The 14,257-nt window shown below is 39.9% G+C and overlaps 2 protein-coding genes across 2 annotated transcripts; one reads left to right on the forward strand and one right to left on the reverse strand.

Moving 5' to 3' along the window:
• Position 1: 1 nt before the first annotated feature.
• LOC306830320 (ribosomal protein S6 kinase beta-1-like) lies at positions 2–9,460 on the reverse strand. The gene is given in 17 exon segments (XM_079353720.1): positions 2–1,319; positions 1,536–1,611; positions 1,614–1,647; positions 1,905–2,012; positions 2,492–2,569; positions 2,669–2,731; positions 2,833–2,940; positions 3,056–3,146; positions 3,329–3,419; positions 4,505–4,600; positions 4,603–4,607; positions 4,747–4,804; positions 5,988–6,135; positions 7,607–7,675; positions 7,794–7,914; positions 8,012–8,055; positions 9,242–9,460. Coding segments are annotated over 17 exon segments (1,515 nt in total). The 5' UTR covers positions 9,311–9,460; the 3' UTR covers positions 2–1,063.
• Positions 9,461–9,763: 303 nt separating this feature from the next.
• On the forward strand, positions 9,764–12,879 carry tubd1 (tubulin, delta 1). Its single transcript, XM_079354382.1, has 8 exons — positions 9,764–10,103; positions 10,188–10,335; positions 10,788–11,004; positions 11,088–11,319; positions 11,445–11,609; positions 11,702–11,830; positions 11,997–12,180; positions 12,460–12,879. Exons 1-8 carry the CDS (start codon positions 9,953–9,955, stop codon positions 12,563–12,565), a joined length of 1,332 nt encoding a protein of 443 aa, XP_079210508.1. The 5' UTR covers positions 9,764–9,952; the 3' UTR covers positions 12,566–12,879.
• The last annotated feature ends 1,378 nt before the right edge of the window (positions 12,880–14,257 follow it).

Below are 14,257 nucleotides of genomic sequence, written 5' to 3' on the forward strand. Positions count from 1 at the left end.
CTGTTGTTTCACATTTTATTATAATTTCCTTCTTTTCAGGAATCCTATAAATCCCTCCTAAAGAGGACACTGATGCAAGAGGCTGTAAATGCTGTCTCAAGTTTTTGGAGCTTTGAACCTCCCAACTGCAGACTGTGTCCAGATCAACTGGTGCCACTGTGTCATGTTACACATCTTTCCAGGGTTTAGTTGGGTCTCTGCTGAGCCCACAGCCAGAGAGGATTGTTGCAAAGCAGTGCCATTCTCAGTTTCATGTTTTAGATGGTGATGGTGATCAAGCTGAACTAAGTCTCAACCAATCTGTAGACACATCCATAGCATTGTACGCTTGAGGGGCCATATCAAATAAACCATTCCATGTCACCCACAAAACCAAAAGAATGTAAAATGTCTACACATTTTTTTCCCATTTAATTTAGGCTATCTGATTCATCATTTATGAATGGTACAGTAATTCATCCATTTACTAAAATAGACATAAAGCTATTTTCATCAATTCCAGAACCCCAACTCGTATGCTGCTCAAAATGATTATTTCTTTGATTTTTTTTCTTAATAACCCTAATTAAGATCATTTTGTAGCCATAGCAGGTATGTCCTTGGTGGCACTCTATCAAATAGCCAAAAGCACTCTGAACGTCATCTTGTTCTGTTGACTGACTGCATATTAGATTAAAACTGCTTGTATACACAGTGATACAGCAACGCCTTTCATTTCCTAGTCAAAAAAAAAAAAAAAAAGGCAGTAGCTCCCAAAAGAACATTTCCAGTTCAATACATCACAGAGAGGATCAGAAGACGAAGGTCGTGAGACCTGAGGTGTCGTCGAAGTAGAGGTGAGATGGTGACGTTGCCGTTAACACTTAAACTGAAGCACGCTGGAGTGCCAGGCCCACGCACAAACTCCAGGTTGTGACAGTATATGTAGTGTGCGGATGTGCAATTTAAGAATTTAATTGTCTCTAACATCCTTATGTTTTTTTGCTTTGTTTCTTAAAAAATGTCAACAAAGAAAAAAAAAAAAAACGTCAAGAAATAAACTCTCCTAAAGAGGTGCAGTGGGTCATAGGTTCATACGTAGATGCTCGGGCCGTTTGGCCACGAGAGGATAGGTCTGCTGCTTCATCTGAGCGAGGTTGACCCCTGCAGGCTGACGGATGGGGAGAGGGGCTGAGGCCTCGGAGTTTGTTGTGACATCCATCTGCTCTGGTGTGGACAGCTCCATGGCCTGGTCCTGTGGTGACTGGAGGACACTTGGTCCAACTCCAGGGAGGAGGGGGCTCCGGGCCCAGCATTCCCCTCCTGAGAACTTTACAGGGCTGAAAAGAGACAAAGCATTTGTAACATTAAAGCTTTAGTGGATTTAATTTTGGATTCCTTTGAATGAAGGGGAAACAGTATCTTATTGGGACAAAAACTACAAATGCTAAAAATTTACAAAGTTATGACACATCTCTTGATGAGAAATTAAAAGGGAGATGAGGTTGTGTGGAAATATGAAACTCCTGCTGCTGAGTGCAGACTCAATGACAGACCTGAGAGGCGTTCTGGGGCTGTCCACGATTCTTCGAGGTGAGCGGATTTTTGGCTCAAATGAGAACTTTTCTTTATGTTTTCCAGGACTGATGGAGCTACGTATGTGAAACCCTTAAAGAAAAAAAAAAGACAGACAAATCACTTACAGTTTCATCAAGGAACAAATAAGAACGACAGCCTGATTCAGATCAATAGTCATCTTTGCAGGGACTCTGATATTTGTATTACGCTCTGAATTTGATTTGAATCCTTTCGTCTTATCACACGTGCAGTATTACACCAGAACCGTTTGTGAATTCAAAACAATGTCAAAATGTCAGGGAGAAAACGAACAACAGAACGGTTTCAAATGTAAAGGAAGGAGTTACCAGGAAGGCTTGGTTCGCACTCTCGCTGAGAGTTGAGTCATCGGGGCTGTCGACTGGTGTTTGACTGGTAAACTTTGAGTCAAACTGACTCACGTCTTCAGCTGATTGCTGGAATGGTAGAAGAGAGAGAAAGAGAAAGAGAGAGAAAGAGAGAGAGAGAGAGAGAGAGAGAGAGAGAGAGAGAGAGAGAGAGAGAGAGAGAGAGAGAGAGAGAGAGAGAGAGAGAGAGAGAGAGAGAGAGAGAGAGAGAGAGAGAGAGAGAGAGAGAGAGAGAGAGAGAGAGAGAGAGAGAGAGAGAGAGAGAGAGAGAGAGAGAGAGAGAGAGAGAGAGAGAGAGAGAGAGAGAGAGGGCAAACTGGTAAAAAAAAAAGCAGCAACATGAGCTAGTACTCCAACTAACAAGTCAGGCTGGAACAAGAGATGACTTGTTAATTACCCACCTTCATTCAGTCAGGTATCTAGAATTTGAGGTGAAGTAGCATTATCTGATCTTTTTCAACTTTTGACATTCCCTCATTTCCCATCTACAAATACAAAAAGAGCTTCCTGACTCGGACTGTATTCTGCTCTACTGCTCTTCTACTCACCAGAAATGGTTTAAAGGGAGGCTCTACTTTCCGAGCCAGCAGATCCTCCCAATTGATGTGTCGGAAGAAAGGATGAGCCTGTGAGATTTTTTTTGACAAATGATATACAGTAGATCAGTTGGATACCGTTTAACGCCCTACAGTCGACTCGGTTAACTGACTTTGTCTTGGACTCACCTGAACCTCTGTGGCATCTCCTGCTCCTGCTCCCAGTCGTGAAGATGCATTTCTCTTCAGCAGCTACAAACAGCAGCCAGGTGTCAGAAGAATACTTGCACAACAACCTGGGCTTATTGTAAATAAACAAAGACGATTGTAAGCTTTTAACAAAGAGGACATACCCGTTTCAGGAGATCTCTGGCTTCTTGTGTGAGGTAGGGCGGGAGGCTGAGCTTACACTTAAGAATCTTGTCAATGGTCTTCTTTCGGTTTTCACCTGTGAACGGCGGCTACCGTCAGCATAGAGAGAAAGGAGTTACTGAAGAATTCCCAGCAATAATTCATATTTCAAAACAACCCAATATAATCAAATGTTTTACGGAAGCCTGGGAATTTTTAACTGACCGCTCCTGTGAGCATGTCGTACATCAGAGCTCCTAGACTCCACCAGTCCACTGCTCGGTTGTGCCCACTTCTCATCAAGATCTCAGGAGCCCTGTAAACAAAAGAGCATTAACAGCTTTTTACTACATATCTAATGTTAATAAGTCAACAGTACTTTAAAAACAATAGATGGAGAGCCAGTGTATGGCTGAGTCAAAATGCATCATTACATGTCAAAGTATTATAGAAGGAGTCGTTGAATGAGTGGAGGAAAACAGAAAGAACTCAACTTACATGTATTCAATGGTGCCGCAGAACGTGTGGGTGACTGTGCCGTCGTGAATTGACTCTTTACAAAGACCAAAGTCTGTCAACTTCACATGACCTTGAAAGAAATCAACATTCAGATAATAAATAGAGCTGACTAGATTTCAATATTTAATCACAGTTCATTTTAAAAAATTTTAATTGCATGTTTGACATTCAAATATTTAGTAACGAAAAATGTAAGGATTATATTTGAAATGTTTAAACTGTCTTAGGCTGAGAGCACTTGACTTGCTGTTTGTTCCAACAGTGTTTTTAAAGTGAGGAACTTCTGGTAGATTAAAGGTTACAGTGACCTAGTCCACGGAATAAAGAACTACCGATCAAAACTAAATAAAAACAGCCAAATAGAACGGTATAATTGTAAAATGCTTGATGTCATAAGGTCATATGATAACAAATGATATCACATTATAAGTAACATGATACAAGTCCAATCATTATAGTTTTCAAATTTAAAGGCAGATTTTTTTATCCTGAGTAAACCACTAAGAAACCAGATGGTTAATTGTGGTTTGACCATTCTTCTTCTTCTTCTATGCTTGAACAGGGGAACATGTCATGATAACAAGCTCAGTGCTGGGCAGTGACCCCTGCTGGCCCAGAGCTTGCTGAGGGTCCACACGAACACTTGAGTGGGGCGTTTGCTCATTACTTGCTTTTGGTGTGATCGTTTCAAATGGTTTATTGTGTTGCCCGTTTTAGAATCACGTGTCTTCTGCTGTAATTACAGGTTTAAACCTATCAAGTATTTTTCAGATATCGTGATGATAATGGTTATAGTTTTATCACCCAGGCCTACTTTTCTCTCAACAACTGAGCTGTCTGAAAGTATTTTAAAGTGAAATTAGATATTCAAAGATGCAGCAGTGTCGCCCTTCTACATCACTGTGACTACATGGAGACACTGTGAGACACTGTGAGACACTGTGAAGGCAATAAAATATGGATTATTTTCAGGCCTTAATTAATCCTGATTAACTAGTTAATTCTAACAGCCCTAATAATAAATCTTTCGTTTGGCATAAATATAAAAACCATCTGCATTTTAAATCACATTAAGGTGGTCTATTTTCCCCCATTATTTTTTGCATCATATTGGTACATAGGTGGTAAAATGCCTCAGTGTACACAATAACACACCTTGGCTGTTGAGCATGATGTTCTCAGGCTTTAGGTCTCTGTAGATGATGCCCTTCTGATGCAGGTGGCGGCCCAGAGCCATGGAGATCTCTGCAGGTAGAAACTATACAAACAAATAGAACATGCATCACTCAATAAGACGAGCTTCATGCAAAGTATTTCTCTAAAGAAGTGCCATCACTCTCACACCATTATACATGGAGTCATTTTCAACCTTGGGATCAACATCAAACATAACTCACCAGGCTGTGTCTTCCATGAAGATGCCTTCTCTCTCCAGCTGCATGAAAAGTTCTCCTCCTGCACAGAAGAACATGTTTATGTGGTTAACAGCGGGACAAGTTTAAAGGACGGAACTAAACAAACTGTGCAGTGATCAGACATCTCCAGTGAGCGCTTTCGAAGAGATTTGGAAGCCCTCTTGAAGATCCAAAACAAAGGTTCAGACATTTCGGAAGCCGTGTTATGTATATTACATATTGATCAGCTACTAAGAGACCTGGTTACAGTTGTTAAAATGCCCCATGATGAAATATGGCTCACCAGGCACAATCCCATGCAGCCGTTGCACCGCATCACAATAGTAAAGGCTGCAGTATCAACATTAGCCTTCATCGATGCATGTACTTTGATCCCAAAGTGGGAAACTGTGGCGTTACAGCAGTGGGTCATCAAACACACAATGATGGTAACTAAATTATATAACATGGAATACAAAGTAAAAAAGCACTAACAATGTAAAAAAAAAAAAAAAAAAAACTAAGATTAAGAATAAAAACATTACCCACAATAAGTTTGGGATATACATCCAGGATTTAACTTAACATTCCAAATATTTAAAAATGTGAGTAATAAACTACAACATTTTGTAAGTCATGTTTAACTGAATGTAAAAATACTTTGCTGGAGGTTGATGAACATGTAAAACATTAGAAATAAGTATAGACATTTCTTAGAAAATAAAAAAGCTGTCGGGATACAGGCACAAGTTCAATGTTGAGTTTACACAATGTTTCCCTTACGACCTGTGTTACACCACTTCTTCAAGTTAAGACACAAATCCTCCCCGAGTGTATTACCAGTCAGTGTGGGGTCTCTGTCAAGGCAAATAGGCTCTCTAGCCATCAATTTCCCAATTGCCAGAAATTTCACTTTGCACAAAGTTCATCAGCTTTGTTACTTAGTGACTGAACATTAACAAGGATGATAGTAGTAAGTGGTGACAGTCCTGACTTTTAAGCCTCTGGCACGGCACCACTTCTCCCTCTTTTCCTCAAGCCTGTTGGTGTGGAGGCCTTAGATGGGTACTTCTGGTGCCCACACCCGAGAGTAGTAGGAGAAACTACTGGCTGTACTGGAGGGTTCCCCCAGCGCGAAAAAACTTAGTAGGAGAAGTGATTAAAAAAAACAAAAAAACAAAAACATGAAAAGTAGGAAGAGGACGGGCTAGATTTAGGTGTGTGTGTGTGTGTGTAATACTGACCACTCAGGTACTCAAGAATTAGATAGAGCTTCCCTCCAGTCTGGAAGGCATAGATAAGATCAACAATGAATGGATGCTTCACTTCCTCCAGGATGTTCCTCTCCGCCTTGGTGTGAGCTGTGTCCTTGGCGTTGCGTACTATCATAGCCTGTTTTTCCATGATCACAAGAAACATACAAACATCAGTTAAGATAGGACACTTCATGAGTCTAAGAATAGCTATGTTTGAAACAATGCAGGTGACATTGTGGCTGCATGTCACTGGATTACAAGCAACTTGCCTAAAAAGGGTAGACACTAGACAGTACTTCTTACTACTTTGGAAAGCAGAGAAGGCAACTACCATCATTTACTGAGACTGAGGAGTGAATTTTATCACTGCTTATCTGGATCAACTAATAAATAACATTTAATAATTCAGAAAAGCTCTGACAGTGATGCTCCCAGTTATAACTCCTTCATCACTTTACTGGAGGACAAAAATAAAGTGAAAAAAAAAAGCAACACAAAACTGCTACCTGTGTTCTTAATCTTTGACTGATATCAAAGTCTTTCTGTAGTTAACCTTAACAGCAGTAACAAAAAAGATATTTTGCCAATTTTCAAATTGATCTACATCTAACAGGTAAGGACGTCTGCCATTTTATCCCTGGACAGTGGTTTTTAAGCCTTGTATACAGGCCAAAAAATGGAGCACAGCAATGCTGACATACAATATAACTAGGAAATAAACAGAAAACATGGTGGAAAGTCCATCTCAAGGTATGTACAAGCCACCTGCACGCATACACAGAACAAGGAATCAAAGTTCTTATTTCATCAGTAAATGCTGTGACTGGTATGTAACACAGAGAACGAAAATAAATAGAAGTATGAATGATGAGCCTTTGCAGTTTAACACAGTCACAGCACATCTAAAATAATAGGAAGGGAAAACAAGACCACACATTACACCATTACATTAATTGAATTATTAGTGAGTTGTTAAGCATTTCTAAGCTGCACAGGAATTTATTTGGCATATTTGTCTTACCATTGTCCCCCTGCTGTCCCTGTCCTAATGCCAGGAGAAGATATAAATGTATTTGTTGATCAGCTGAAACAGGCTTTCACTCTTAAGCCTATGTTCTTGGCTGTGTATGTGTTACTCTGACAATTTTGGGCAAGTCAGGACTTATTGCTCACTCGAAGATGCTGCAGAAGCATGGACTCTGGCCTGCAGGCCTTCATCAAAGCTGCTCTGCAAAAACAGTAAATGCTTGTCACTTCTGAGCTTCACTTTAAGACTGGGTCTTCAACCTGTCACCGGGGTCAGTTGAGCCAATCAAGCAGAAGCAGTGTGAAAATCAAGCAGAACCTAATTGGCTGAAGCAGAGTGTTTTAAGTGCCAATGCTGCAGCAACAGCGCAGCACAGATGGCATTCTACCAACTAGAAGTGAAATCTTACCCCACCAATGGCTTCAAGGACAGACATTGTTTGAACACAGGCGCACCACAATATTTATTTGTAATAGCAGGCATGCAATTATGTCAATAGTATACAAACACCTATACTGCATTGCATGTCATTGATTTAAGCAGGACTTTGAGTGTTTTGATAAAGGAATAGTACAAGTACCTTTTTTAAAACTTTCATGGCAAATATTTTGCCCGACGCAGCTCCAACTACTTTTCGAACTTGAAAAACCTGCACAGAAGGAAAAGTAATAAACATATTAAAAATTATGAAAACGAAATGACAACATGAAAGATCGAAATCAATTCAGGGGGGTGCATGTGAACGCTACTTTCAAATGATGTGCTACCTTTCCATAGCCTCCTTTCCCCAGGACCCGAAGCAGCTCAAAGCACTCTGGTCTGATATTCTCTGTTCCCTGATTGACGTTGTCCTCTGATATCTCAATCTTCTCACAGTCATCCATGTTGCTGCAGAGACAGATCGGTCACAATATACTCCAGCTCCGAGTAAGCCCCAAAATCATACATGATCACAGGCACAGTTGGACATGTATTGAATACTTACAATTCGAAGCCACTGCATTGATCCATGATATCATTGAACTGCGCCTAAAAGGAAAATAATTCATCATGCTCAAAATAAAGCTGAAATGAATCCAGATATTAATTTTCTACTGTTGAAAACTTGCTGAGTTGGGATTATAATACTACCAACAAAATCATTTAAAAGTTGTCAGGCAGAGTTGAAGCTGAAACTTTGACATTTACTTGGTTTTCTGATTTAGCAGTTCAAACTATTCTGAACAGTGATTTATCATTTGAGAGATTTTAAACGTTCCTGGTTTTGGGCTCTCCAGTTTTGAGATTTTCTGCCATTCTTTTTTTTTTTTTTAACTTTTGATGAGGCAAAGGGCATTGCATTGAACCCTGATGTATGTGAAGACAACAACAATACAAACAACAAGTCATGTAATTAATCAATGATAAAAAAACAAACAAAAAAAACAGTTTGTTGTAGCCCAACTTACAGTATCACTTAAAGCGTTTGTTTGGTTTAATATTGGCACTGAAGCTGTGATTTGATAGTGACAAGCGAGGGCTGCACTGCAGTGATGAAATAGTTGCCCAATCCATGCTAACCGAACAAAAACATGAAGAAGATACCAACAACTTTATTTTATTAAACAAAAATAAAGTGTGCAAATCACTTCTGAACACCGAGCTGTTTCAATTGTATTACTGTGACAGCAGGTGTCAACATTGATGTTGTGCACACAGCAGTCTATTTATCATATATTTAAAATGATCGGATCTCGTGTTTAATAAACATTCAATGTGTAGCATTGGGCTGCAGTTCATACTCCTCATTATTAGACGCACAGACATAGCTTCACTCCATACACACTCAAAATAAACTGTTGCACACCGAGCCACATTTATCACTGCAACACCTTTGGCCAAGTAAGGCTCTGTTTGCACAACTCCAACATGACAGCGATGCTTTTAAACGTGACAATGCTAGAAACGCAAACATTTCATTATGAGGTATTGCTCCTGGAAAAGAAACTGTATAAGTGACAGCTCTGTCATGATCACTGCCAGTCTAACTGTGGTGAGCGAGCATTAGCTTATGCTAACCCCGTTAGAAAAAGGCCTAAGAGCTCCGGCTGCAGGATCAGGCCTACAGATGGGTAGCAGGATAGCTGGCAGGCTAATAGCTAGCTAACTGCAGTGCATGAACTGTTTCTGCAGCGACAACTCTCGCCATTACACTCAACATCTAATGTTAAAGTACCTCCTCGATCTCATCGTCGGAGACATTATCCTCCGGCTGATCCAGATCAATGTCAAACACTCCAGCCATGGCAGCGCCTCGCTCAGATCGCTCTGTCACAGACCGTAAGAATAGCAGGCGTCCCCCACCTCATGGGCAAACACACACCGCCGCCATAACCGGCTACTACACTGAGCATGCGCACTGCAACACCCAACAAAAGGGGCGGTAACCGGAGCCCCTATGTTCATATCACAGCCTTAGCCCCAAAAACAGCCTCAGCCTTAACATGCACAGAGATTCTTCAGAAAAATGTATCAAAAGGTATGATCTACCAAAAGGAAATTTACATACAATGCTCCCTAGTACTACAAATTGTTGAACTTTGGACACCGTTTTACGATAACACACATATTGAAAAAAATACAGTTTTATTAATATTATTGATATTAGATTATAATAATAAAAAGGTATTATTATTATTTTTAACCAAGACTAACCAACAGTTTCTAGAATTGGAACGATTTTACACTCAGCATTGATACATTTATTTTGAAAGCGTGTACTGATGTTGCCGGAAATGCCTTTCAATTGTTCCTGTGGCGGTGGTTTGAAGTACTTTGAAGTGCGGCTTTTTAGACACAGCCGTTTAAATATCCACTCAGTGTATTAGTGTGTGCTTTCACGCTTTGATGAAGACACTATCGTCCGAGCTCCGTACCTGGCTAACAAATGTCCATTGTTACAGTTCAGCTCGGTCAGTGCGGTAACCAGGTGGGTCACGAGCTGTTTGACATCATCTGCAGTGATGCGCGAGACGGACAGAGGAGGCTGCACAGCACAGCCAGCTGCGAGCGATTCTTTTACCAAAGCACACGTGGAGGTATGAGCTATTCTGCATTTGGTCTCTGTCTGTATTGAACTACTATCAGTGTTTACCCATTTCCGTCTTCCTTCTGTTGCTCAGAGCTTGTTGCCAGGGCCGTTCTTGTGGACATGGAGCCCAAAGTTATTAACCAGAGTATGGGTAGAGCTGCAAAGTGTGGTCGGTGGAGGTATGGAGACAGCTCATACTTCAGCCAGAAGCAGGGCTCTGGAAACAACTGGGCTAATGGGTAAGAAGATTGGACCGCAGTCACAATGTCCATTCCATCTCACTCAAGATTCTCTTAGTTTATTATTTTTTCATTGAGACAGAGTGTGAAAAGGATTCATTTTCTCAGTTAAAATCAAGATTAAATGAAAACATAGTCACTGTTATGATGTTATTCATTGTACTTCTTGGAATTATTGTCTATTTTATTAGCAAAGTGAGAGTCAGTATTGATCAGCATGCACATTAATTACTTGAATTGATTGAACCATTTTGGGTTTATCCACTTTGCTGAATCAATGAATTGTATAACTTTCAAACTGTTTATCAAATGTCATTGTTGACCTGGTAGTTAGATAATAGAGTAGAGTTAGTATGTGCAAGTATTAAACAAGTACAACAACAACAAAAAGCAGAACAAACTGTGTGCTTAAAAACATGATACAGAACTGATAATGGGCTTTTTGTACACAGGTTTTGTGTCCTTGGCCCTCGTCACAGAGATGAGTTGGAGGAGCTGGTGAGGCGAGAGGTGGAGCGCTGTGATAGGTTGGCTGGGCTCATGGCGATTATGAGTGTAGCAGGGGGAACAGGTTCTGGGGTTGGTACCTATGTAACTCGCTTTCTCAGAGACATCTTTCCCAAGTCCTTCATCATCAACCACCTCACCTGGCCGTACGGGACTGGAGAGGTACACAGATTTATGTCAATTAATTACCTTTGATATTTGAATAATACGCTTAGAAAAACGTTCCTCTTGATTTGTCCTTTCAGGTGATTGTCCAGAATTACAATTCTGTGCTGACACTTGCTCATCTCTACCAGCTGTCAGATGCAATTCTTGTGCATGAGAACGACACGGTACACAGGATCTGCAGTCAGCTGCTCAACATCAAACATATCTCCATTGGTGATGTTAACAAGGTCATTGCTCACCAGCTGGGCAGTGTTCTTCAGCCGACACTCACTGCTGACTCTAACGGAATCTACAGCAGAAATCCGATAGGTGAGACAGGAGAATACAGGTTCCCTTTGATTTTAAAATGGTTTATTCTCGAAATTCTTTAAATTAGCAAAAAATCAAAGTCTTTGAACAAGCATTACTTCTCCTCTAATGATTCTGTCTCTCAGGTGAGTTGGTGAGTGCTCTCACTTGTCACCCAGAGTACAAGCTGCTCAGTGTGAGTACAATACCTCAGATGCCGAGCTCCTCCATAGCCTACAGCACGTTCAGCTGGCCAGGCCTGCTCAAACACCTGCGACAAATGCTTATCTCCAATAGCAAGATGGAGGAAGGCACGTTCTCTCTTAAGTCCTATCTACTCGCATACTGTAAAATAAGTTTTATTATTAACACAAGACTCTCTCTTTTAATTGTTCTGTATCAGGTATAGACTGGCAGGTGCAGCTACCTGGAGCATCAGAGCGGACCAGGAGTCTTATAGCCCCCAGCTTTAACACCTCTTTGGCCAACCTACTCATACTGAGAGGAAAAGATGTGTACAGTGCAGAGACAGGTCAGAGACCTGGCTTTGTTGTTTTATATAAATTGACTAACTGGGAAAAATGAGGCTTCTTATACTCATTGATCAAACCTTGATAATTCTATGAAAGCCACAAAGATCATGATGATTTAAGGATTTCTATGATTCAGGTGAAGAGTGAATTTTGACCTATTGACAGGTGGTTTTGAGGACCCAGCCCTTTACACTTCCTGGCTCTCATCGGCAGAAGCTTTCAATATGTGGAAGTCCTCAGTGCCTTTTAATAAATATGAAAAATCTGCTACTCTGGTCAGTAACAGCCAGGCTCTGCTCAGACCCCTGGATTACATGGTTGGAAAAGCATGGAATATGTTTGCATCAAGGTGAGTTTGCTTAATTCTGTGAAAGCACAATTCGTATTTTTGTGAATCCCAAAAACTTTAAGAAGCTGGAGTGTAAAGTAGGGAGAGTGCAAATTCAGCGTAAAAAAATACAAGATGCAACAGGCTATTGGTTTCAAGAAGAAATGCAGCTCTGATAAGCCTGTTTCAAACAGATACATCTAAACTGAGCAAAGCAGTGTTGTAAATTATGATTGAAGGTTTATAATATGGTTACATCTCTGTTATTTTATTTTCATTCCCCTTTTTGTTGTGTTACAGGGCCTACATCCATCAGTACATGAAATTTGGAATCTCAGAGGAGGACTTTCTAGACAGCTTCACATCTCTGGAGCAGGTCATCTCCAGCTACAGTCAATTGTGTTAATTTAAAAAACAATGGAGCTGTATGGGGAATGCATCAGCCTTTGAACTGTGTGTGGACAAAAGAAATCCAGAAATCTAAGTACCTTTCTTTAAAAAAAAAAAAAAAAAAAAAATTGTGTAAATAAAAAAAAAAAAAGTTTGTACTATTGAGAGACAGACCGAAGATTACTATTCTTTGATCTACTGATGCAACAATGACATTTTCAGGTTTACATTTTAGGTGGAGAGGAGTGAACTTTTTTTTCTCTGTTAATTGTAAGTATCACTGGAACACATTCAGTGCAAGGTACAATAAATATGCTATTCTATGAAATATATGGATAATTATTGTTTGTATGTCAAATACAATAAAGCTTAGTTGTGCATTAATCGATTCCATAGCAAGTGTGTATACAGACCTTTAGAGGGTTCATAGGGCACTATAGTAAATGTATAAAACTATAAAAATCTTTGAACTACTGAAACAACTTTAAATCGGAGCACAATTGAATTTATTAATAGCAATACAAAATGATCCACTGCGGTACAGACCCATAGAGAGCAATGTGTTGGTAGTCATTGCACATGATGCCACATTGAAGCTCAATGATCCAGAAGCATTCAAGCCCCCTAGAAGTGAGTTGGACAATCAGTCACAGAAGATCATTTAATGGTTAGAAAAAGAAAAAGCCTCTGAACTGCTATTGAGTGAATTTTGAGAAAAACAATACCTAGGTTATGAAATCAAAGTGTGTGGGCTTCCAAATCGGCTCAAAAATCTGTACGATGATGTCAAAGCAAAGTGACAAGGCCATGAATTCAAATTTCATTTTTATTTTTCCTGTATTTTACATTACAGTTGAAGATGTACAGTATATGATCAAGTGTGTACCATACAGGTGGTTGTTTCCACTAATGGACCAGTGCCTCAGTCTCCGTATGAGCTGAGGCATCAATGTAATGCTGAAGACCCACACCTTCAGTCAGCCTACAGACCGCTGTTGCCGTACACATGAAACAGCCAACACCAGTCTGATAAGCTAGCTGATGAAATGGCAAATTGGTTTTAATGAAGACACTTCCAAAGATAGAAGAGGGAACCACCAGAATCAGCCAGGTGTTTTCTGCACGACTCGTCCCAAAAACAGGCAGGATTTCAGGGTCAACAGTTTGGTCAGAAAACTCTGAACCAAGAGAGAAATGTTGAGACAAAAACCACAAACAGCAAAAAGCAAATTTAACAGGGAAACCTATGATGAAAATTGTGTTTTTTTTCCTGTAATCCAAAAATCACAACATATTGTAAAATGACAAATTGTTTGCACAACAAACTGTTCACTTACCTCGGAGATGATTAATTTACAGAGAATATTGAGCAACTGATTTGTTTTGGTTAAAAATGACAGTTAATGAAAATGACAAGATGTCCACAAAGCTCATCAGTTCAAACATGAAAACTAAGATTAAGCTTCTTCCCCAAAAATGACAAAACAAGCCATGATTTACACGTTTTTTTATGTGATCCGTTCCAAGGTTTCGACCTAAATGTACAGAATAGAAATGGGACTAGTTAGCTGAGAGTACAATGTTACTTTACAAATGATATTTGTTTTTTGTTGTTTTGGTTCAAGTCAACTTATGTCCACATATAGACTATTAGCATAGAAACACATCTGCGCATACTGTCAAAAAAGATATTAAGATATTTACACAA

The sequence above is a fragment of the Symphodus melops genome (genome assembly GCF_947650265.1).
Source record: "Symphodus melops genome assembly, chromosome: 10".
NCBI lineage: Eukaryota > Metazoa > Chordata > Actinopteri > Labriformes > Labridae > Symphodus > Symphodus melops.